The sequence below is a fragment of the Nicotiana tabacum genome, chromosome 6 (genome assembly GCF_000715075.1).
Source record: "Nicotiana tabacum cultivar K326 chromosome 6, ASM71507v2, whole genome shotgun sequence".
Taxonomy (NCBI): domain Eukaryota; kingdom Viridiplantae; phylum Streptophyta; class Magnoliopsida; order Solanales; family Solanaceae; genus Nicotiana; species Nicotiana tabacum.
The window spans coordinates 63022881-63048525 of NC_134085.1; the positions used below are offsets into that span (position 1 = coordinate 63022881).

The following is a 25645-nucleotide window of genomic DNA, read 5'->3' on the forward strand; positions in this document are numbered from 1 at the left end:
ATTATAGTATGCGTCGATTACCACAATCTCAACAAAGCAAGTCCAAAGGATAACTTCCCATTACCCAATATCCATATTCTGATCGATAATTGTGCCAAGCATGAGATAGGATCTTTTGTGGATTGTTATGCCGGGTATCATCAAATTCTAATGGATGAAGAAGATGCAGAAAAGACGGCATTCATCACACCATGGGGAACTTATTGCTACCGGGTAATGCCATTTGGTTTGAAGAACGCCGGGGCAACTTACATGAGAGCAATGACTACGGTGTTTCATGATATGATACATAAAGAGATTGAGGTATACGTGGACGATGTGATCATAAAATCAAAGCATCAAGCCGACCACGTTGGGGATTTGAGAAAATGTTTCCTGAGACTTCGCAGATACAACCTCAAGCTTAACCCTGCCAAGTGTGCATTTGGTGTTCCATCTGGAAAGCTGTTGGGATTCATAGTCAGTCGGCGAGGCATCGAGTTAGACCCATCAAAGATCAAAGCCATCCAAGAATTTCCACCGCTAAGGAACAAGACTGAAGTAATGAGTTTGTTAGGGAGGTTAAAGTACATCAGCAGGTTTATTGCTCAGCTCACGACAACTTGTGAGCCTATTTTCAAATTGTTGAAGAAGGATGCTGCGGTCAGGTGGACTGATGAGTGTCAAGAAGCGCTTGATAAGATAAAAGGATACTTGTCAAACCCACCAGTGCTGGTTCCGCCAGAACCAGGAAGACCTTTGATTCTTTACTTGACAGTCTTGGAAAATTCATTTGGTTGTGTACTGGGGCAACATGACATCACCGACAGAAAGGAACATGCCATCTATTATCTTAGCAAGAAGTTCACAACTTATGAGGTTAAGTACACTCATCTGGAAAGGACATGTTGCGCCCTAACTTGGGTAGCTCAGAAATTGAAACACTATTTGTCATCCTACACTACTTACCTCATTTCGCGTTTGGATCCGTTGAAATATATTTTTCAAAAGCCTATGCTGACAGGGAGACTTGCAAAGTGGTAGATATTTCTCACAGAATTTGACATCATCTATGTGACTCGGACTGCAATGAAAGCCCAAGCATTGGCCTATCATTTAGCCGAAAACCCGATCAACGAAGATTATGAGCCATTGAGAACTTATTTTCCCGATGAAGAAGTGATGCATATCGGTGAGATGGAGCAAACTGAAAAACCTAGTTGGAAACTTTTCTTTGATGGAGCTGCTAACATGAAAGGAGTCGGGATAGGAGCTGTGATTATTTCTGAAATCGGGCATCACTATCCTGTTACGGCTCAACTTCGGTTTTATTGCACCAATAATATGGCTGAGTATGAAGCTTGTATTTTGGGGTTAAGGCTAGCTGCAGACATGAATATCTAGGAAATCTTGGTTTTGGGAGACTCAGATCTTCTGGTACATCAAATTCAAGGAGAATGGGAAACGCGAGACTTGAAGCTCATACCATATCGACAATGTTTACATGATCTGTGTCAACGGTTTCGATCAGTGGAGTTCAAGCATATTCCAAGGATCCATAATGAAGTCGCCGATGCATTGGCTACCCTGGCATCAATGTTGCACCATACGGACAAAGCTTATGTGGATCCACTGCATATTCAAGTCCACGATCAGCACGCTTACTGCAACATGGTTGAAGAAGTATTTGATGGTGAACCATGGTTCCACGACATCAAGGAGTATATCAGAATGGGGATATATCCAGCACAAGCCACACGGGATCAAAAGAGAACTATTAGACGGTTGGCAAATGGATTCTTCTTAAGTGGAGGAGTTTTGTATAAAAGAACACCAGACCTTGGATTATTAAGATCCATAGATGCTAGACAAGCTACGACTGTCATGTCTAAAGTACATTCGGGAGTTTGTGGACCCCACATGAGCGGATATGTGTTGGCAAAGAAAATTCTCCAAGCTGGTTACTATTGGCTTACCATGGAGCGAGATTGTATCAGTTTTATGCGCAAATGTCATCAATGCCAGATACACGGGGATTTGATTCATTCTCCACTATCTGAGTTGCACACAATGTCGGCACCATGGCCCTTCGTCGCTTAGGGCATGGATATTATTGGACCAATTGAACCGACAGCATCCAACGGGCACAACTTCATTCTGGTAGCCATTGATTACTTCACCAAGTGGGTTGAGGCCAAAACATTCAAATCGGTGACCAAGAAAGCCATGGTCGATTTCGTTCACTCAAATATCATCTGTCGATTCGGAATCCCAAAGGTGATCATCACAGATAACGATTCTAATCTTAACAGTAACTTAATGGAAGAGGTATGTCAACAATTTAAGATTATACATCGCAATTCTACCCCATATCGGCCCAAGGCAAATGGAGCAGTCGAGGCAGCCAACAAAAACATAAAGAAGATACTTCGGAAAATGGTAGAAGGTTCAAGACGATGGCACGAAAAATTACCATTTGCATTGTTGGGATATCACACTACTGTTCGCAGTTCGGTAGGAGCAACTCCTTATTTGTTGGTATATGGCACTGAGGCGGTAATTCCTGCAGAAGTTGAAATTCCTTCCCTTCGGATCGTCGCCAAAGCTAAGATTGATGATGATGAATGGGTCAAAACCCGTTTGGAGCAGTTGAACTTGATTGATGAAAAATGATTGGCAGCAGTATATCATGGCCAATTGTATCAAAGAAGAATAGCAAGAGCATACAAAAAAAGGTGTGTCCCCGAAAGTTTGAAGTGGGTCAACAGGTGCTGAAACGTATTCTTCCACATCAGGTTGAAGCAAAGGGCAAGTTTGCCCCGAATTGGCAAGGACCGTTCATTGTGACCAGAGTATTGTCCAATGGTGCATTATGTTTAACAGATATTGAAGGAAAATGCATAGACATGACTATCAATTCTGATGCAGTAAAGAGATATTATGCATGATTTTTCTTTGGTATAATTATTGAATGTTTGTATTTGGCATTATTTCGAAGATTGGAATGACGAAGACAATTTATTCTGCTATCTAAACACTGTACCCTTTGTTCCCCCTTTGAGCCACATTTGTTTCTTTCCTACCCTCTTTTGGAATCAATAATAAAAAAAAAGATTATTGGTGTGAACTACGTTTGACCTGATTCCTCAAAGAGGATACGTAGGCGCCTCACGGCTCGGTCATAGGGTGCATAATATGCATAATGTGCATAGTGTAACATAGTAAAATAAAACATCAAAAGACCCCCAAGCAAGAAACTGGGGCAGGAATTATACTGGCAATAAGAAAAATGATTCCAAGAGTTGTAATTTTAAACCCATATCAAATTGTTTTGGCTTTTGATACCCTTTCATTCCAACCACATCCCAAAAGACCTTTCGATCAATCTTAGAAAAATGCTGAGTCGAGCAAATGGAGTTGATTCATAACACTCTGGTCCTAACAGGAAAAAGCGATGAAAATGAGAGAGTCTTATAGGTGAAAACCCTCACGGGCACCATGAGACGACGGAAGCTGAGAGAAAGTAAAATGAGAGAGTCTTATTGGTAAAAACCTTCGCAGGCACCATAAGGCGAAAAGGAATTAAGAAATAAACAAATGAGGGAGGTTTGTCGGTGAAAACTCTTTAGGACATTGCAAGTCGAACAAGGTCCGTAAGTTGGCAAAAAGTAAAATTGGGTTGTGGAAATTTTGGAAAGCAAAGTAAAACAATTGAAAAGGAGATTGGTTAAATAGGCTGGGCTGATTAATCTAAAATGCATACCCGGATCATTGGCGCCAGTGACTCCAATCAGATAAGTTCCTTATTCCTATCTCCAACAGTCATCCAAATTTGGATTTTCTTTTCATTCTTAATTGTCAAAATCGTCATGTTTCGTCACTAATAATCTTACTCATCTAAAGCTTTTGAGGTAAATTTTGTTCCAACAAATAAAAAGGAATGTCAAGGTATACTACCAAGATTCAAAATTGCACAATGCAAAATACGGCCATGATAGGCGGGAGGTAATAAGATGAAAATAAGATATGGGTGTGTGCAAAAGTTGAATCAGAGAAGTGGTTCAGTAATGTCATGAGAGACTATGGTTACGATTGAAAGGGTCTGAAGTGAAAACAACAGTTGGGGATCCTACAGTTAAGGATCAATTATAAGGACAAAACAGTCCTTTCAACCGTTTCAAGGTAGTAAAACAGGACAAAGAGAAACCCACCCCCAGCAAGAATGCCATAACTAACCACCACGCCTTAAACTAACAAGATTTTCCTTGATTTGAAACAGGGGCAAAAACAATATTTGTTTCAGGAAACACCCAGTGAGGGAAGCAAGTAGCAAGCAGGCGTCCATCTGGAGAACAAGGAAGAGCAGTGGAAGTATCAGCAAGCAGGCGTCCACCTGAAGAACAAGGAAGAGTAGTTGAAGTATCAGCAGTCAGGCGTCCACCTGTAGAACAAGGAAGAACAGTTAAAGTATCAGCAGTCAGGCGTCCACCTGGAGAACAAGGAAGAACAGTTGAAGTATCAGCAGTCAGGCGTCCACCTGGAGAACAAGGAAGAGTAGTTGTATTATCCCCAGCAATCAGGCGTCCACCTGGAGAACAAGGAAGAATAATGGAAGTATCAGCAGTCAGGCGTCCACCTGGAGAACAAGGAAGAACAGTTGAAGTATCAGCAGTCAGGCGTCCACCTGGAGAACAAGGAAGAGCAGTGGAAGTATCAGCAAGCAGGCGTCCACCTGGAGAACAAGGAAGAGTAGTTGAAGTATCAGCAGTCAGGCGTCCACCTGGAGAACAAGGAAGAACAATTGAAGTATCAGCAGTCAGGCGTCCACTTGGAGAACAAGGAAGAACAGTTGAAGTATCAGTAGTTAGGCGTCCACCTGGAGAATAAGGAAGAACAGTTGAAGTATCAGCAGTCAGGCGTCCACCTGGAGAACAAGGAAAAACAGTTGAAGTATCAGCAAGCAGGCATCCACCTGGAGAACAAGGAAGAGTAGTTGAAGTATCAGCAATCAGGAGTCCACCTGGAGAACAAGGAAGAACAGTTGGAAGTATCAACAATCATGCGTCCACCTGGAGAACAAGGAAGAAAAGTTGGAAGTATCAGTAGTCAGGCGTCCACCTGGAGAACAAGGAAGAGCAGTTGAAATATCAGCAAGCAGGAGTCCACCTGGAGAACAAGGAAGAACAGTTGAAAGTATCAGCAGTCAGGCGTCCACCTGGAGAACAAGGAAGAGCAGTTGAAATATCAGCGAGCAGGCGTCCACCTGGAGAACAAGGAAGAGGAGTGGAAGTATCAACAAGCAGGCGTCCACCTGGAGAACAAGGAAGAACAGTTGAAATATCAGCAAGCAGGCGTCCACCTGGAGAACAAGGAAGAACAGTTGAAGTATCAACAGTCAGGCGTCCACCTAGAGAACAAGGAAGAACAGTTGAAGTATCAACAAGCAGGCGTCCACCTAGAAAACAAGGAAGAGTAGCTGAAGTATCAGCAGCCAGGCGTCCACCTGGAGAACAAGGAAGAACAGTTGAAGTATCAGCAAGCAGGAGTCCACCTGGAAAACAAGGAAGAGTAGCTTAAGTATCAGCAATCAGGCGTCCACCTGGAGAACAAGGGAGAACAGTTGGAAGTATCAGCAATCAGGCGTCCACCTGGAGAACAAGGAAGAACAGTTGAAGTATCAGCAATCAGGCGTCCACCTGGAGAACAAGGGAATATAATTCAAATTTCAAGAGGTCAGGAGCACCCCCCCCCCCCCCGGAGAAAGGAATGGCGATTTATTTGTGGTCAAGGTCAGGAGCCCGCCCGAAGAGAGGAATGACAATTTATTTTCAAAAGATGTTGTAGAGGTCAGGAGCCCCCCCTGAAGAACAGAATGACAATTTATTTTTGACATTGTTGGTTGAAGTCAGGAACCTGCCCATTTAATGGAGGAATACACTTAGAGTCAACAAGGCAGAGGAATCCAACTGGAATCCCCAGCGTGAAACAACAAGAATCCCAAGCAGAGGAAGGAAGTACAAGACTCGATGAAAAACAATACAAAAAAGAAACAAGCAGTTCAAGATCGGTAGTCTGAAGAGAATACAAGACAAATCAGAAGCAAAGATACCAAAGGAATCACCAAGACATGAAAGCAACAAGAGACATAAGGGCATGATCTAGATAAGATTTTGTAATGCCATGGTCTAGTCTAGCCTTTTGTTTTTCTTTAAGCAGGGTGTAATAAGGAGATCAGCAAGCAGTAAAAGCAGCATGCAACAGCAGTAACGTCGCAGTCCCATGGTAGTCCCAGCTACCAAAACTTCCCGAACTACATTGACCTGATTCCTTTATAGCCAAGGATATGAAGGAAACCTTTGAAGCAGAGGTTCGGTCAAATCTTTTTTAAAAAAAAATGCTTCACATGGAGTATTCCAACGGGCAAAAATCGCTCGTATCTGCTCACTTTATCTTTGCACTAAAACTCTTTGTATTTTCGGACAAAGAGGGGCAGCTGTGAGCACGTGATTTTTGCTTCACAAAACTACTCCAAAAGAAATCAAAAAATAAAACCTCCATTTTTCTTGGTGTACAATTTTAGGATTTGCGTGGCATTTTTGAGTAATTACTGTGTTTTGTCAATAAATGGTTATCCTGTTATAATTAATTGAAATAATAAAAAATACGTGGTAAGTGCACTTAGTATTCTTGTTTCTTACAACTAGGAATTAATTAAATCATAAATGTTTTTTTAAAAAAAAAAGAAAAGAAGAAGGAAAATCACAAAAATATGTAATTGTTGTAATTTTGTCGTTTTAATGTGCCATTGTGTGATTTTATTTTTGTTTGTTTTGTATGTTAATTATTGTAAGTGTTAATTAATATTTGTAGTTGTATTTAGATTTTACAATTATTCAGGAATTGTGAAAATTAAAGAAGGAAAAAGGAAAAGAATTCAAAAAATGAAGAAGGATTCGGACTGGGCCAGTTTTTAAAAAAGAAAATCAGGCCCAAAGATTACACCTCCTACCCGGCCCAGATCTGCCAAACCAAAAAACCATCAAACGACGTAGTATAGGGAAAGAGCTACGTCGTTTTGATGGTGCCCGTCCAGGTAATTTCCAGACAATCAAACGACGCCGTATTGGTATTTTTATCTGAACCGTTGATCAAATAGATCCAACGGTCCATTTCATCTCTTTCATTAAACCAAACGACGACGTATGATCGTATTTAATCGGGACCGTTCATTATTTTAAATCTAATGGTTCCCAAGCCTTCCCCATGACCCGACCCACTCCCGTCTGAGACCGACCCATTCCCCCAACCTAAACAAATGACACCGTTTGGTTAAATGAATTGATCCAAGCCATAGATCTTACCTGATCCAACGGTCAAGATAAGACCACCCCTCCCCTATATAAACTAAATTCTTACCCCAGCCCCCTAACCAAGCACCCTCCCTTGCTTTCCTGTTCATCATCGTCTTGAGACGACACCCCCCCAAACCCTAGCCGCCCCAGTTCCCTTTCACCTGAAACCCGGCGGCAACGACGCCGCCGATCACCACCTTAACACCCCTGAACCCCCTCGACCTCCTCTTTCTAACCATCACCATAACTCCCCTCGAATCAGGCCCCAGCTCTTCGAATCTTAAATCGAAGGTGGGCCTGAGGACACGACCGTCTCCGATGACCACAAAACTAACACCCAGTGACCTTCCAGCCACCCCCAACACGGATCTTCAAACCGTTTGGCTCGAATCATCCAGAGCTTCTGAATCTTCATTTGAAGATTCGAGCCAAACATGAACTCACCCAGATCCGTCCCAAATTCATACCAAATGACCCCTAGGCCTCCCTCACCCCTAAGTCGTCATTGGTTCCCTTCGAATCCGCCCAAAAATGTTCGAACCCCAAATCCGAAGAAAAACAAAACCCTAAAAATCCAAACCATGGAATCTGTCCAAATTAAATAAAAGATTGGGGTCTAATAGACCTTAATCGAGGTATTCTCAATTGAGAATACTTCGATTAAAGTCTGTTCGACTTCAAAGTGTCCAAATTTGGGTTTGAGCTTGGGTCAGAATATTTTTGAGGTATTTTTCTTTTTTCTTTTTCTGTATTTATGATTTTTGTTTATCTGTGTATTTGTGTAATTTAGTTTTGATTAATTTTCCACACTTTTTCAATTCATCTTTTCATCCCCAATGACCCTTTTATTTGGTCGATTTCTCTTCCGTAATTAAGTTGTACATGTTATAAACTACATAGTCGATTTGATTAATGTCGTCGAATAGTTAGCTTCATAAATCCCCTGTGTTGAACAAAACCATGAATTACCCTGTTGGTATGATTAATTCTGTTTGTGTTGTGTATATGTAATTGATTAATTAGGTGTCAATGTTCAGTTTGTTCATGTAAGTTTGAATCATTTTTGGCATTCTGTTTGGTTTTAATTTCAATTGTTAATGGTCTGATTAGTTAAAAGTTCTGTTTGATTGTACACAATGTTCTGAATCCTGGGAATCTTAGTATTTAAGGTATTCTTTGCCTTAAAATCTTAGGAGTTGGTTATAGCTGTTAATTAGATTAATTTTAGATAATTGTTAAGTTTGAACAGTTTAGTTCAGTGCAGTAATAGTAAGGGAATTTCAGGGGTGTTTGGGGAATAAAATAGTTAGTATGATACTTTATTGTTAGTGCTTTGTCAATGGGGTATTAATTAATCCTAATGGGGAACCAAAGGGATTGGAGGGGCTGAAATTAAGGAAAAAGTTTTCCTTAGTGGCTGATTAATTGGAAAAGCAGTCTTAGTGGCAGATTTAGTGGAAAAATCTGTTTTGGATAACAGAAAGGGGACGGGGCAGTAGGCTAGAGGAGAAAGGGAGTCAATTGTATAAAGAGGGGGTGTTGGGACTGATTTCAGGGCAGGGAGAGAGCTTAAGAGATTTAGGAGAAAGAGATTTAAAACTCTAAAAAATTCTGAAAATTGAGGGCTAAGACATACACGGATATACACACATAGGAAGACATATCTGCTGTTCCATTGAAGTTTTTTTACTGATTGAGAATTGTTTTTTTAAACTTCTGAAACAATCTCAGTTCACCTGAGGGAGAAAGGTTTTAGAATTGGTCTTCAAATTTGGTTTAAAGATGTACGAGATATTGTTCGATTGGGGCTGTTTGTTGCTGCTGGTGATAGCTGTTGTTATGCTTGTTGATCTTACTTCCTTTTGACTTTCATTTCCAGGTATGTAAAGATATTTGAACATTGAAGTAAATCTAGATCAAAAGCCTATGAAATCGAGCTGAAATTGTTGTTTTGTTCTTTCAAATAGAAGCTATTGCTTTTCTTGTGATTTCTGCACATTTATCTCGTCAAGCATCAGATTTTTGTTTAAATCTAGTTGATGTAAGTGTTTCTTGTTTGTATATGACATGTTAACAGTTATGTTGTATAACCATAAGTGAGAGGAAAATTGACATAATCCGTTACGTTTAAGGTATCGGAGTATCCCGAAAGATTCAAACGTGTACTTGCGGCATATGTAGTATAAATTTGTCTATTAAAATTTTTTTATAAATCAGTTCTATTTCTTAATAATAAAATGGCCCATTTTAATTTAGGAATGCAATTAACCCATTTTCTTATAAAATAATATAAAATGATGTCAACGTCACTATAAAGTATAGATTTAGCATTTATAAATGATTTGCATAAGTAATAATCAGTTTGATTTTGTTCATCTAAAACTCAATCGTCATGAGCAAAATCCATAGAATAATTAGTTGTTTGGGACTAAAATGATCGTGCACAAGAGGCTTGGATCTAGGAATACTGATTTCAGTATTTTTAAAAGACATACAATGTGGAGTTTGCTCCGAGTAAAATAATGGAAATTCGATGAAATAATTGGTTTTCTTACCAATTAACTTCTTCCTCGCTTTCCAAGTAAGTCACTTGACAAATTTTAAAACACATACACTTAGTCCTACGCATAAGAAGAAAATAAATAACTTGTGAACATGATTATCAAGCTCTAGGGCACATAAACAAATTACGGATATTGTGTTCACGATAAAATGGTAAGTCTAGTTGCACCTTATTTAGTTATTTTTTATATCATTAACTCTTCTAATTTGAATAATTTTGAGGTATATAATTTACACGTTTAAATCATATAACCCGTGGTCAACACCTAATAAATCTTGATTTTTCTGGAAATCTCGAGGCACTCCATTCAGTAATTTCCCATGGCTTTCATATTTAATATAGACGGATATAATAAACATTTGTAAAAAAAAAATTTATATTGCCATTAAGAATATTTTGTGTAATTGTGTACACGGTCGCGTGACATGATTACATTTCTAAAGACAACTCGGAGTATGCGTTCGCGCAACTTCGAGCAAACTTTCTTAATAAAAAGGGTTTTTTTCCGGAGGTTATTAAATTAATTTATTTCATATAACCCGAGATGTGCAGTTCACCATTTAATCACACAAGAGTGACGAGTTTTCGTAATTTTATTTTAAGCACGCACAATTTCGGCCATAAATTCATTTTTATAATAAAAATAAAAATATGCTATAAATCTTATTGTGTACACGTATGCGTGACATGATCCCTTACATTTATATATAAAAAAATGAATATACGTACGCGTGATTCATTTCAAGGTAGGTCTATAATTATAAACAATCTAACCAAAAGCGGTAATAAAATTATACAACAAGTTAAAAAAAATGTATTTAGTAAATCAAGATAATTAGGCCAAGTATAAATGGTTAAGCGACCGTGCTAGAACCACGGAATTCGGGAATGCCTAATACCTTCTCCCGGATTAACAGAATTCCTTACTCGGATTTCTGGTTCGCAGACTGGTAAATAGAGTCATATTTTCCTCGATTTGGGATTAAAACCGGTGACTTGGGATGCCATAAAATTCCCAGGTGGCGACTCTGAAATTAATAAAGAATCCCGTTTCGATTATCCTTTAATCGGAAAAACTCTCTTTACTTATGCCCTCCTCCGGGATGTTGTGTAAAGAAGAGGTGTGACAAGACCTATTCGGCTAAGTCCCCTTCAAAAGAACCACAACACAATGCGGGAACCGCAGGGCGCGCGCGGCCGTGGGGTAAACAATAGCCACCAGCTCAGGAGGATAACAACCGCACTACTCAATAAAAATCGCCATCGAGTACTGTCGAGCGGTCATGCTCGAATCCAGCCCCAAAGGAGGAAGGCAACCAGAAAGAACGAAGCAAACAAACCACGACGTACTACCATGACAGTGGAGGAGCGGCGACACCCTCCGAGGACTCATAAAATGGAAAGTAAAAATGTTTGTCGCCAGGGAAGAACGGGTCCAGGGGTATATTCTAGAAGGCACCCTTACATCCAGAGTAAAGGACACCGAGACTTCACCTCGGCCTTGTATTGACGCATTGGTAACCCTCTCCCTCATTTGATATACTCCAAATAAAACATGTGTTCATGAATACAAGTGGTTCGATCAAGCATACCAACGATGTCGGACCAAAGTCGATGGGGAGGGTCGGACTAACTAACCAAATCGCTCTCGCGCCCCGAATCTTTGACGGATTCCAAATGACGATCACCACAGCAAGCAGGAAGACCATTCTCTCGATACAACCCGTCTAAGCTCGAGCTAGGATGTCGGCCTCTGTACTATCAAAGAAGGTGCAAGGCACGGATGTCTTATTCAAATGGCCGCGGGCGCACCACCCGGAGACAGCGTCGGCCTATTTCGCCAAAAGAATAAAATTCCACGCAAAGGGCGGAATTAAAATACGTCGACATGGAGCAATACGTGACGAGGGGAAATTCCCCACCATATGGCGCATCGCCGGCTTCAATGCCTCCACCCTTGGAAGAATCAAAGGGTACACCAACCACATCTTCGGCCAAGCCTGATTAAACACAGCGGAAGGCTATATTAGGGCTTACACGAGGATCAAAGGGAACATACCAAATCTCGAAACGTCGCCTATACATCCCGCAGTGATGCAGAGTTGCTTCACTCCTTTGATTATTTTTCACTAACCTATATGTTGATAATCGGCCAGGACATTCGAAAGTTCTTACTCCACCCGAAAATCCCAAGGCCTTAGCAGGGCCCGCCGCGCTCTCTTCCCTCGATCAGATTTTCGCCCTAAAGAGGGTTTCGCTAGCAAGATTATTAGCGGAGCAACGTACCCCCGGAGGAGGATCCGACAAAATCACAAGTTTTCTCCTACAGACAAATGACAAGCGATGATCTTCTTTTAAGGGCACCATCCCCTCTAATGGACCAGAAAACCTCAGACTAAGTTACAATAGTGGATTATGTACCGGATCGAATGGTCCGAGGAGCCGCGCCCGCACGGGCCGAGCTCATGACAATGAAACAATGTGTGTTTATGCCAAGCAATAAAAGGATATCTTTTCAGTATCTCATATGCCGGACAAGAAAACCTCAGTATACTCCTGGCAGGGACCCCTCCATCAAATGCATCCCGAAATACTCGTAGACTTAATGTAAACAATTTGGCACCCGCACGACCCCAGGGTCGGAACTCCGGGCTCATAAAGCCCCTGCAAGGCAACTCCGAGCTCACGAAAAACGGCCTTCGAGCTTAAACAAACTCAGTGACTCAGAGACTATCATTAATCGCCATGCACTGGAAAACCCAAAACTGTAAGACCCCTAGCGGGAAGACTCAGCGTAACCAGATCTATTCTATATTACAACAAAAACTGTAAGACCTCAACAGGCATGACAAACTGTAAGACCTCATAGGCATGACAAACTGTAAGACCTCAGCAGACATGAAAATCTCGAAGTTTAGGCTATATGTCGCATTTGTAAGAATCCCGAAAGGGCATATCCTCGGTGTAAATGCCTAAACTATCACTCGAGATCAAAAATGGCTCCGGCCAAACACATATAACTACGGTCAAAATGTGACTCGGGGATGACCGACTGTCGCTAAACAAAATCACAGGCCACCGCTTCGAATATACTTCGGAAAGAACCGATTAAAATAGGCTTCACTCAACAGGCCAAAACGAGCTTCGACCATGTCAGCTCAAATCACAAGACTTCGATCTACTCAGCCTACGAGCTATGAACCTTCTGAGGTGCTCAAACATCGCCGATAACGACTTGAAATTGAGGTTCTTCCAGAACCGATGACGGGTCAGGCAAAATTATTTCAAAAGACCTTAACGAGCGGAAGCCTACAAAAAGCCCACGGGCAAAATAGCGTAAGAGCCATTGTCACTAGCCAAACGAGCCTCTGGGCCGTACACTAAAAGGTCTCTACGACCAAACAACGTAAGAGCCATTGTCACCAGCTTAAAAATTGACAACTTGAGGATTAAAATGAGCTCGAATCGTAACCCGATTCGGAGACCAGATCCAAAAAAGTTAACTATGCAAGCCTTGGAGCCACATATTAAAAGGTCTCAAGGACCAAAATAGTGTAACAGGCACTATCGCCGGTCTAAAAATCGAAAGTACTTAAGGGTCAATTAAAGCTCGAGTCGCAACGCGACTCTGAGACTGGACCCGAAATAGTTAAACTGCAATATGCCTAAATGCACGACATAAATGCCACTGTCGCCAGTCGAGTGAGCCTCCGGGACACGCGCCTGTAAGATCACTTCAACCCAAAGCACAAAAAGCCACCGTCGTCTGCCCATGCAGGCAGGAAAGAACTTGAGGGTCAATTAAAGCTCGAATCGCAATGCAACTCGGAGATTGGACCCAAAATAGTTGAAACGGAAAATGCCCAAGGGCAAGTAATAAGAACAATCACTATCTGCCTGCACGGGCACAAAAGATTGAAGATCGGGCAAGCTCGAGTCAAGGCCTGACTCGAAGACTAAGCCTAAACAGCAGGGCAAAACAAAAAGGCCCCAATGCCTGTTCACATCAAGTATTGTACTTGAAAGCCTCCGGTCCTTCCAGATCAGTTCTGGACCTATGAGGATCCCGCCAAATACCGAAACCAGCCTGCCTGGTCAAAAGCAGTACAAAAAGAGACACTGAAGAAATGAAGCTTCAAAATTCCTCTTATCTTACATACGCAAAAAAGGCGCACTCTCCATCTACAAACATGCTCTACAAGTATCAAATACAAAGCAAAAAAACGGCGAAATCTACACTCTGATCCAAAGGGCTACAGCTTGCCAGATTCGCTCTCTGCGACATCAGCAAGAAGTGACCGAGCGTCATGCTCGTCCGCCCTTGTTCGAGCCAATTCCTCCAAGAGAACGAAGCCCATTGCACTGATCTCCTCCAGTACCTCTCTTCGGGATTTGCAACGAACATATTCCTCGATCCTCTTCTTCTGGTCGAGGGCTCGCTTCAGCTCGGCTTGTGCATCAGTAGCATCCTTCATATCAATCACCATCTCTTGATCAGCCTTGGTTCGGCTTAGTGCCGCTTTTAGCCCGGACATCAATTATCTCATCCCTAATCTTCGAGAGATCAGATTCAAGTTTCCCCATCATATCCGCCTGAACTTTGGTGTTGTCACGAGCCAAGCGGAGTTGGGCTTTGAAGGCAGGGACCTTGGCCGAGGCGCCTGTCTCCTCTAAAGCTTGAGCTTGCACTTGAGCTCTTAGCTCACCACAAGCAGTTCTGACGCGGTCAATGTCACCCTTAAGGTACTTCAAGGCCTCCGTCTTTACAGCTAATATAACAAAAAGAGGTTAACCTTAAGGTCCAAAAGGAGCGAAGCACGTTCCACAAAAGGTTACCTACTCCATCAAATAGCTCTCGTAATTCGTGCTCCGGTACGCCTCATATCGCCAATACATCAACTCGACCTCCTTCTCATCGCTAAGGAGCCTAAGGGACTCGCCCTCGTCCAGAATTTTCCGAAGCCTGGCCCCTTGACGGAGCAGCTCAGACATAAACCTATCACAGGCCTGCACAAGGAAAACTCAATAAAGGGAGGAGGACGTGGAATACAGGAAAACTGTACCTAAGCTTACCATGAAGTGAAGCCGACGGACTTCCTCGAAGTCATAGCACACTCCTGTTGATCCTACCTCTTCAGCCCCAGGAGAACCAACCTCGGGCAAAGCATATTGACTCGGAGGAACCGCCGCCCGGGAAGTAGATACTCTGGGAATAGCAAGCTCGGACGATGCCCTCTCCTCGAGTACACAGGCCCGTTCAGCGCCACTAAAAGCTCCATCACATTGCGGGTACCAATCCCTTTTATTTCCGTCATCCCTCGGCTCGGAGGCCAACGCCTCCTTCTCCCCTTCGAAAGAGCACTACCTCATCTTGAAGAACCGCCTGATACCTGCAAACGGCAAAGCTAGCACAAAAGAAAGGAAGGAAATATTACCTCAAATATACGAATGCCAAGGCAAAGGAAACATGCGCGCATACCTTGGTATTTCGTTCCCCATCTAATACGGAATACAACTTGCCACCGACGCTCATCGCAGGTCGAATGGGTTACCAGCCTCCAGATCCAGCCGGGCAGGTCAAGAACTTCGCTCGACATCCATAAAGTTGCTGCGAAAAGGGAAAAAACACGATTACTCAACTGATTTTCGCTATAGGCAAAATCTGAAAAAGCTCCAGACGCTCCGCTCACATGCATAATTCCATCCCTCGGGAAATGGCAAAAGCTCCACAAGGATAATGTTGGCCGTCCGGACTTGGATAATCCAACTGGCCCTTTCTCAATCCCCATCTTCTTCATCATCGACAGCAAAGGGCGTGGACGAACAACACCTTAGGGTTAGCAGGCCTTGGTGCTGAAAGGGCCGGTATAGCCTGACGAGGTTGTTAAGCGTGAATTCAAGCCCAGCCTTCTCCGCAAAGAACCTCATCATCAGCACCACTCGCCAAAACGATGGATGTATCTGCGCCAAAGTAACCCGATACTCCAAGCAAAAATCAACCACGACCCTATCAAGGGGGCCAAATGGGAAAGGATATAGGTATACGCTCAAGAATCCATCAGTGGAGTCCGTAATACTCTCATCCGGGGAAATCACCTGCAGCGTTATCCCCTCGCTCCATCCACAATATCTCATCACCATCTCTAGATGTCCCTCTCTTATCAAAGACACGGTCTTCAGAGCAAACCTCGCGGTTTCTGAGCGCCTGGAGCAGCACTCCCCACTCCCTGTCGGGCCGGCCCCGAAGTAGTTGCCATGACTATGGTAAAACTAACAGATAAGAGCAAGGACGTGCACCAATGCTTTTTGCGCCTGAAGAAATGAAGAACCCTATGCCAAAGTCGAAGATGTGAGAAGCAGCGATGACTCGCCTACCTAGAGTTAGCCTTGGGAAGACAATAGCCTCGATACAAATTGATGGGGTAATATCTGATCCCGGAAGCATCCTTCGATGAAAAGCCAGGACTCAAGGAGTCGGCCGTATTATCTCCAATTTTGATGCATCACTCTACCTCGAGGATCCCCGCCAAAAAGAAGTCGGACTTTGGGAAGCGTTCAACTTCATCACTTGACTCAAGGCAGTACCCGGTCTCATGGTTCCCTTTTCTAAAAAGAGGAATGAGCACGGGAAGCTCCGATCATGAAAGCTCCACGAGGGCTCGAGGCAGCGCTTGAGTACAGGCAACTCCTCAACAGAAGTCTATCCTATACGCTTCAAAAAGCTATCTACATCAAGATCAAAAGGGACCCCCAGGTACCCAAAACTGACCTCCATTCAGGATAACATTCTCGAAAAGCTCTGAAACTCAGCATATTATTTCCTTACAACTCAGAGAGCCCAACAGCCTGAACCTATCAGATCTATTCAGGCTTGGTCTGAGGTACGACGAAGGGCTCAGAAAAAAGTCACGTCGATCGGTAGAGGATCGGAAAGAATGCTCGCGCCCGAGTTAGATATCAGTGGTCAACAGTAAAGGAAGACATTCAAAGGGCCTCGAAGGGCATGAGATCATGCGATTACATGGCAAGAATCGAAAGTAGAAGTCAATGGGGTATATTCATATTCATAAAGATCCATGTACAACAGCCCTCGAGGGGTCATTACATACAATTACAAAAGCCTACAGAGGATCCCTACGCATAAAGGAAGAAACAAAAGGATGCACACGCGAAGTAAAAGCCCGAAGACCAGTCAACCTTCGAAGGCCCACCTCCTACAACAGTTGCCTCCGGATGCACATCCTCGAAAGCTTCATCCCAGCCTTCCATACTGATATCCCCAAGGGATAAAGCGAGTAGCAGGGAGGGATGAAAAAACGTCATAGCTCTCCGAAGCTCGAGGACCCTCGCTGGCCAAGAGAACCTCGGAGAGACAGCGGACCGAACAAACCTCGGTCCCGCTTGCACGGCTACTTAGAATCCACTTCTTGGAACGTCTAGCTGTGCAAGCCCCCAGCTCGGGGTAGAGCACCACGTCGAGCCGGGGTATAAAGGTAAGCAGCGGTGTATAATCTGAGACCCCTTTTGAGCAGCGGTATATAATCTGAAGATCTTTCTACGAACAAGGAAAATCAACATTCGTATGTCATCATCCCGAGCCAACAGCAACAGCCACAACAAACATATCAACGACCACAGCAGCAACGAGGTGGCACAATCATGCTCGACAAAGGGAAGCCCCGGCAAAAGGTCACAACAAAATCTAAGGGAACTCCGCCAAACGGTCTTGAGGCTATGAGCCCCAAGCATGATCTTCAAGGATAAAGGAAGATGGTAAGAAAAGATGGGCAAATGAGCCAACGAAAGCACTAGGATAGGAAAAACAACACCAATGCACCCCCGTTTATAGGGGGTAATGATACGGTCATCGAGGCTTTGGAAGATTGACCTGCAGACGCAGTTACTGCATTCTTGAAAAACCGAATCGACGGCGGTACATTCACCTTGGGGAACGGGAATCGGCAGTGCATCGAATGAAGTCGAAAAACACAGATCCATGGAATGCCCCAGTTGCCACAAAGCTCGCGCCATAAGTTGCATCACTGGTGTGACGTCGCTGTAAGAAGCTCGAGGAGTCAAGCGTCAGAATTATTTCCCTTCGCTTCATTCTGGGAAACGCGGAGACTATCTGTATGCGGAGAAAATCAGAGGACTTAATTTCTCGCTATCAAGACATTTCGGAAGAATGCCTCGAGACCAAGAGGGCGTGGAGCCACGACCGAACCCCCTCCCTCGGGGCTCATCGAGGCCCGACTCAGGAAAGACGGAGATCGAAGCCAGGACAGAGGGGGAAGCTCCCAAGGCACACGGCTAAGTCTGACAGGGCCGGCCTATCCTGAGCCTATGCTGAGGCGTCACGTCAAGCCGTCCCATCTCCATACTTTATAATTAATGCCCATGTACTAGTAGTCGGGTTCCCCTCCTATATAAAGGGAACTCACACTACCTTATAGAGGATTGATGTTGCTCCATTTCTCCACAAGATCAATAATACATCTCTCTCTCTCTCTTCTTTCTAATTTGCTCATTCTCACTGGCCTGAGGCCACTTTAATATTCATCGTTCTCTTACTTGTTCTTCATCTTATCGCTCGGTATTGGCCATAAAGAGCTTTATTTAATCATATCTTAATTGTTATCCCATTCCCGATCGCCCCCGATAGCTCGAGCTCGACCAGAACATCGACCCCGAGGTCCCCCATTGACCAATCCTGCATCCGGGCAACAGGCCCCTTGGTTTGATTAGTGCCTCGTTTTAGCTTGCATTTCATCATTAAACTCCACATTCTAAGCATCATCTGCTCTAACAACTAGCTCGAGAATAGATCAGGTATTTTTAATTAGAATCTCATTCACAAATTTAATTGTTGTTACCATTTTCACGGTAAACAGAGCATTTATGGGAGCAACGTACTAGTCTTGTAAGTTGAATATTTATGTAAAATTAAACTAAATATTACCATAATGTAATATTTATTTAATTATATCTTATCAATGATTTCATTTTTATTTGAATTATACATTAATATGTATAATGTATAATATTTGCTTATAATTTATATTTATTTAAAAATTAAAGGTATAAAATAATTTTATACTAACTGGTTATATAAGAAAGAAATATGAATTATATGGGATAAATAGCAAAGAAAAAAGAATGTATTTGTTTTATAAAAAATATAATATAATATAGAAGAGAAAGAAAAATATAAAAGGAGTATTTTTGTTGTGTGTGTAAAAAATAGTGTAATGGATTGGAGTTGTTGTAAGTAAATTTCTTATCTTTAAGTGGTAAAATACAACAATAGAAAAGAACAATTAGTGTTGGAATATAAAGTTAAACAAACCCCAAGTCATTTGAAGAAGACAAAAGACTTGAGATGAGTTGACCCCAAGTCTTCCTTAGAAGTTTGAAAAATACGTACTGCACACACATTCTAAGCTAAGTCTTCCTCTCCGGCCAACTGCACAATAATCATTAATTTTCCGGCAATTCCTTCACCATCGATCAACAAAAAATGGCACAAGAACTCAGTTATGCCGCGTATTTGAGTTTTAGCGAGACGGGAAATATAGGCCAAACCTTCCTCAGCCATTTGCATGGAGCTTTGAAACAAGAAGGGATTTACACCTTCAAAGATGATCGGAACCAAGATAGAGGAATATCGGTTTCAAAGGATTCGTCGAGAGCTATTGAAGAGTCCCAGATTATAGTTGTTGTCTTCTGCGAGAATTTTGTTTTATCTAAAGATTGTTTGGATGAAGTTGTAAAGATTATGGATTGCAGGAAACTGTTAAAGAAGATTGTTATACCGATATTCTACGACGTGGAACCATCAGAAGTACGAAGGCAAAGGAACAGCTTGGCCGAGGCATTTGCTGATGATAGTGAAAATGATGATGAGATTGGAAGATCAGAAAGGGTGAAAAGATGGAGGGATGCTTTGGATGAAGCAGGAAATATATCAGGCTTTGATCTCCGAAAGACACATGACGGGTTAGTATTACTGTAATTCCTTTTAGAAATCAAATGGATTCAATGTTATATTTACATCTATGTGAGGAATCATGTAATTAAAAAAATAATAATAATATAGGGTCATTACAGATCAATCATCCATATTAGAAAAGTTGTTGATCTTATTTGTTTCTCTAGAGAGATTCGAAATTGACGTTGAGATTCAGAAATGAATATTCATTTTGAATGAAAGAATTAAGTTTACTCTATCTTATAATTTGTGCCTGTGCATAAAATTAATCTTGCAGGGGTCATGCATGCATATACTGTTTAACCTTTTGTTTTTAATGGAAAAAATTTGTTTTCTTTGAATTCATACTAGCAAATCAAATTTAATTAATTAATTTAGGTCATTTATCAACTGGTGGATGAGTTGAATTATGGGAAATAATTCATTAATATTGGTAGGAATGAAGCGGAATGTATAGAGCAGATAGTGAAGGAGATTGTTAGCAAGCTAAGATCGGAAGAAGTGGCCGGAGAACGTCAAAAGGATGAGGAATTCGGAAGTAAATTCCTGTCGGAGAGAGTCATTGGCTTCACTCGTTCAGCAGCATCTCCTTTCCTATTGTGTGTGCCTGTATTTTTTTTTGTGACCATTTATAGTATTTAAAAAAGTGATCAAACTTTCTAGTCCAAATAAAAATATAAAAGTGGACGGATCGACCAATGGTTGGAGTACTTGGTGCGACTTTTTCTTTATTTGTGGGGTTGGGGACGGTGAACCACTTGAGCACTCTAATGTGCTTTCTGTGGGCACGATAGACCACTTTAATTACTACTCTTTATGCTTTGTTGACTGCAAATATTACTCTTATTTAGTACTTTTGAACCTTTTTGACTGAGCACGAAATTTAAAAAAAAATGAAGACTTTTGGAATTTGTGATCCTAAACAAATTAAAAAGGGGTCTAGAGTATTTTTGTGGTTATAAAAGCTTCTCATTAAGGGTAGAATTGTAAGTTTAAGCTACATTGCTTCCAAATTTAGAAAGAGGTCATTCTTTTTGGAACGGGCCAAAAAAAAATAGGTTCACATAGACTGGAACGGAGGGAGTACTGTAGTTTAGTATAGTATTAGATTAGAAATATCTTCAAAATCGTATATAAGGCTCTTGAGTATATAGCTACCTAATATAGTAATGTACTCCTAATTTCTATTGTATGTTAGGATTAGGATGGTTTAACTATTGTATTAGTAATGTACTCCTAATTTCTACTGTATGTTTGATGGTTTAACTATTATATATTTGAGTAGGAACTGGAACAATGCAGTGATAAATTAACTATTATATATTTTATGGCCGTGTCATACGATTGACGCTGTCGTAAAACGTTCGAGGGATCAAAGACCCCTGTATAAACCTAGCCTCGAGATGGTACCCGATCTCGAGGATCTCTGTTGCTATAACAATAGACAATACGAACACTACTAGAAATCCACAAAAAGCAACTAAAGTTGGTTGCTTACTGGTCAAAAAGCGACCAAAAAGCGTCCAAACTGGCTTGGTCACTATTTTGCTGGTCGTTTTACCTTAGATTAGCGACCAACTTTGGTCTCTAAGGTAAAAGGACCAAATATTCCGGGTTTTAAATATAGAGACCAACTTTGGTCGCTTTAGTATTTTAATAATATAAATTTAGCGACCAAAGTTGCTCTCTATATTTAAATTACGTTATTTATTTATTTATTATTAATCAAAATATAGCGACCAACTTTAGTCTGTAAACCAAATGTTATATTTTAAAATATGAAAAATAGCGACCAAAGTTGGTCGCTCTTTTTAATTTTTTTAATTTTTTTTAAACATAATCGACCAAAATTGGGCGCTAATTGCAAGAATTTAATTATTTTTTAAACATATTTTCCAGAAATTATTTCTTTTAATAGAATAGAAACCAAAGTTAGTCGCTTTTTAAGAAATCTGGGTTAATTAGCGACCAACGTTAGTCGCTATTGCACAGGAAATATTTTTTTGAATAAGAAAAGCGACCAACAAGCGACCAAAGTTGGCCGCTTTTCTGGTAATAATTTTGGCAGAAACTGCCTGTTTTGGCAGTTATACCACCTGCCAGCATACCAAATTCCCTATTACAAGCACCAACAACAACAACACAACAACAACAACAACATTAAAACAAATAAAGTTAAAGTTCAATACAACTAACGCATTAAGCTAACAAAACTAAGTTAACACTTATTACAAGCCCAGTCGAAAACTGGTTCTATTGTCTAGTTCAAAGTATATAAAGTACTCAAGGAGTGTTCTTTCAGCATCCTTGTCTGAAAGTTGGATTGCCTCGCCCAATTCATTAGGTGGTTGACTGCAGATGAATTCCTCCTCGTCAGCTATGAAGCGAACCTATAAGAAAAATTATATTGAATTAGTATTTCAAAATTTATACAAAAGTATATCAAAATACTTAATGAAAAGTAAAAAACTTACATGTTTAGTCGAGGCTCGGCCCGTTTTGAGCTTTTGCACTTTGACCGCCAGTTCTCGGGCATGACTTGCCCCGTATGGTTTATTTTGACTTATGTAAATCGTTGGTTTTGATTTTCAGGGTAATCTGCATGAAATTTGGAAGAACAGTCCTCAGTTTGAAACTTAAAATTTGAAAGGTTTAACCAAGATTTAACTTGTTTGTATATGATCTCGGATCGGGATTTTTATGGTTTGGTTAGCTCCGTTAGGTGATTTGGGACTTAGGAGCGTGATCAGAATGCATTTTGGAAGTCCGTGGAAGGTTTAGGCTTGAATTAGCGAAATTGAGATTTCGACGTTTTCCGGTTGGTAGGTGAGATTTTAATATAGAGGTCGAAATGAAATTCCGGAAGTTGCAGTATTTCCGTTGTATCATTTGGGATGTGTGTGCAAAATTTTAGGTCATTCCGACGAGATTTGATAGATTTTTTGATCGAAAGCATAATTTAAGAGTTATTAGGCTTGAATCTTGTGTTAAATTAGTGATTTGATGTTGTTGTGAGCGTTCCGAAGTTTTGAACAAGTTTGAACGATGTCATGGGATGTGTTGGTACGGTTTGAAGTTTCGGGTAGGTTCTGGGATGTTTTAGGCCGAAAATCATAGCTGTAGCAGGTCCAGAAGGGTTGCAGGCCTCGAAACCCACCAGCGCGATCCGCACAAAATGAAGTGCAGCCGCGGAAGGTGTTGTGCGGACCGCACAAAATGCAGTGCTGCCGCGGTGGGGAACATTTCACTAGTCCTACTTCGGAAGCTCATATCTTTTGATCTATAAAGAATTTTGAGATAATTCAAAAGTGAAATTGTAGCGCTTCGTGTCTAGTTTCCAGAAAGGTAAAGATATTGCAATTTGGACATCTATAGCGAAAGTTATGGCCAAAATACTAAAGCCTGTCACTGCAGATGAAAACTTGTGCGATCGCAGTCATTTTTGTGCGGACCGCAATCGTTTTTGTGTAGTCCGCAGAGGTGGAAATCTGTGGGGTACTCTATAAATACGAGGTTTTGGGTTTTATTTAATATTTTGACCTAGAGAGCTCGAATTTTACGGATCTTTCGAATGTTTTACAAAGAAATTTATCGGGGTAAGTGATTCTAACTCAGATTTGGCTAGAACACATGAATCTATCATTGAATTCATCATTTAATTCGTGAGTTGGGATGGAATTTGGGAAGAAAAGTTGTGGAATCTTCCAAAAATATAAATGATGATTTGAAGGACCAATTGGTACCGGAATTGGATAATTTTGGTATGGTTAGACTCGTGAGGGTATGAGGATTCTGAAAATATACATTTTACCCAATTCCGAGATGTGGGACCGGGGCACGGGTTTTGGTAAATTCGGGAATCGTGCCCTTTGTTGGTTGTTTTCGCTTGGGCTTTGTTTACTTAGCATATTATGATGTATTCGTTCTGATTTTGGATAGATTCGATGCGCGTGGAGGCCGATTTGAGGAGCAAAGGCGTCGCGGGATAGAGTTTGGCCCGGATCGAGGTAAGTAATGATTGTAAATACTGTCTTGAGGGTTTGAAACCCCGGATTACACATCATTGTATTATTTTGAGGTGACGCACACGCTAGATGACGAGCGTGGAGTGGTGTACCATTGGGGATTGTGACTTGGTCCATCCCGTACGACTGTTAAGTCGCGTATTTGATTTGAAATCTTATGATATTCCATGTTTTAGGGATTTATATTATATTTTGGGTTGTATGCCATGTTTGGGGCCTTGCCGACCTGCTGAGACCCTTAGGGGCACTTTCACTATTTTTCCTCACTCTATTTGTTTTGAAAGCATGTCCTCAGTCATGTTTTACCTGTTTATTGTTTAAATGTGGTTTTATCACTTTATTTCTTAAAAATATGAAAATTGTTTGGGCTGTGTTCCCTGTTTTACTGATGGTCCGAGTGATCGTGATTTGATGACTAAGATAGACCGATGGTCTGATTGTGAGGTTGATGACTGAGAGTTTGATTGTGAGGTTAATGACTAAGAGAGGCCGAGAGCCTGGTTGTGAGGATTATATTTCTATGGATCGGGCTGCACGCCATAGCAATATATATATATATATATGGATCGGGTTGCACGCCGCAGCGATATATGGATTGGGCTGCGCGCCGCAGCGGTTACTATGTGGTACCTATTGAGCGTGAGTGCTGAGTGTAAGTACTGACTGGTTAGAGTTGAGTCACGAGTGACTGAGAGGCTAGCCCGAAGGGCGACAAATATATATACATGCACCTGAGTGATGCTTTGCCTGAGAGGCCTGTTTATGAACTTATTGATTTTTACTCCTCTTTAAGTAAGTTTCTATCGAATATGTTGATTTATTGACTGCTTTCACTCATCTTTATACCGAGCCTCTGTCGAAAACATTGAATAAATGTTTCTAAACAACTTTCATTTAAGCTGGGGCTTATGAGATGTTCAGAACTTAACCACTGATTTGGCTTTTGATATTTCTACTGAGATTTTCTTGTTATGAGGTATTTATGACTCCTGTTTTGCCCGAGGGGCCAATTATTGTTTTCATCTCCTTTACTAAAAAATGGTATTGAACCCCTACTGAAACTGTTGGAAGGTATTTTTAAATGATTTTTACCAAAAGTTGGATTTTAAACGAGACGATTGACTCGTACTTTGATTTGAAAGCCTGTTGTACTTATTGAGTTTAACATAAATGTGGATTCATTGTTTCCTACTGCTCAGTCTTTATTTACTCTTATTACTTACTGGGTTGGAGTACTCACATTACTCCCTGCACCTCGTGTGCAGATTCAGGTATTTCGGAACCCGGTAACGGGTGTTGGATGCTCAGACGCGGAGTCATTAGGGTTAGCAAGGTGGCTGCACAACGTTCACAGCACTGCTTCCTTCCTCTCATTTCATTTATGTACTTAGTACATTTTGACTATTTTTGTAGTATTCAGACCTTGGTAGATGCTCATGGCTAGTGACACCCCGATGTCGGGCTTGTATGTTATTTTCGCACTGTTCATTCAGACTTATGTTATGAGATATTGTTTAATTAAAGGCTTAAAATGACTCTTAATGATTAAGGGGTTAATATGGGTATTGTGTCGGCTGGCCTTGTCTTCACGATAGGCGCTATCACGACCGGGTCGGTTTGGGGTCGTGACACCTTTCTCTCCTTCTCCACCTAAAAAAAACTAGGTTTGAATTATAACCTTGAATCTTTGTTATTTCTAGTTTTTGTTTCAATTATTTCAATATTGTAGTTGACCCAA

At 41.3% G+C, this 25645-nt stretch overlaps 1 protein-coding gene across 2 annotated transcripts; it reads left to right on the forward strand.

The window, feature by feature from the left end:
* Positions 1–19234: 19234 nt before the first annotated feature.
* LOC107785691 (TMV resistance protein N-like) lies at positions 19235–25421 on the forward strand. 2 transcript variants are annotated; one of them, XM_075254798.1, is made up of 3 exons: positions 19235–19890; positions 23822–23889; positions 25173–25421. In XM_075254798.1, the coding sequence occupies exons 1-3, from the start codon at positions 19412–19414 to the stop codon at positions 25349–25351; spliced, it is 726 nt and encodes a 241-aa protein (XP_075110899.1). In that variant the 5' UTR covers positions 19235–19411; the 3' UTR covers positions 25352–25421. The 2 variants fall into 2 exon arrangements, with proteins under 2 accessions (XP_075110899.1, XP_016462542.2); XM_016607056.2 differs by lacking the exons at positions 23822–23889; positions 25173–25421 and adding an exon at positions 20320–20581 and having other exon boundaries at positions 19237–19890.
* Positions 25422–25645: the final 224 nt, after the last annotated feature.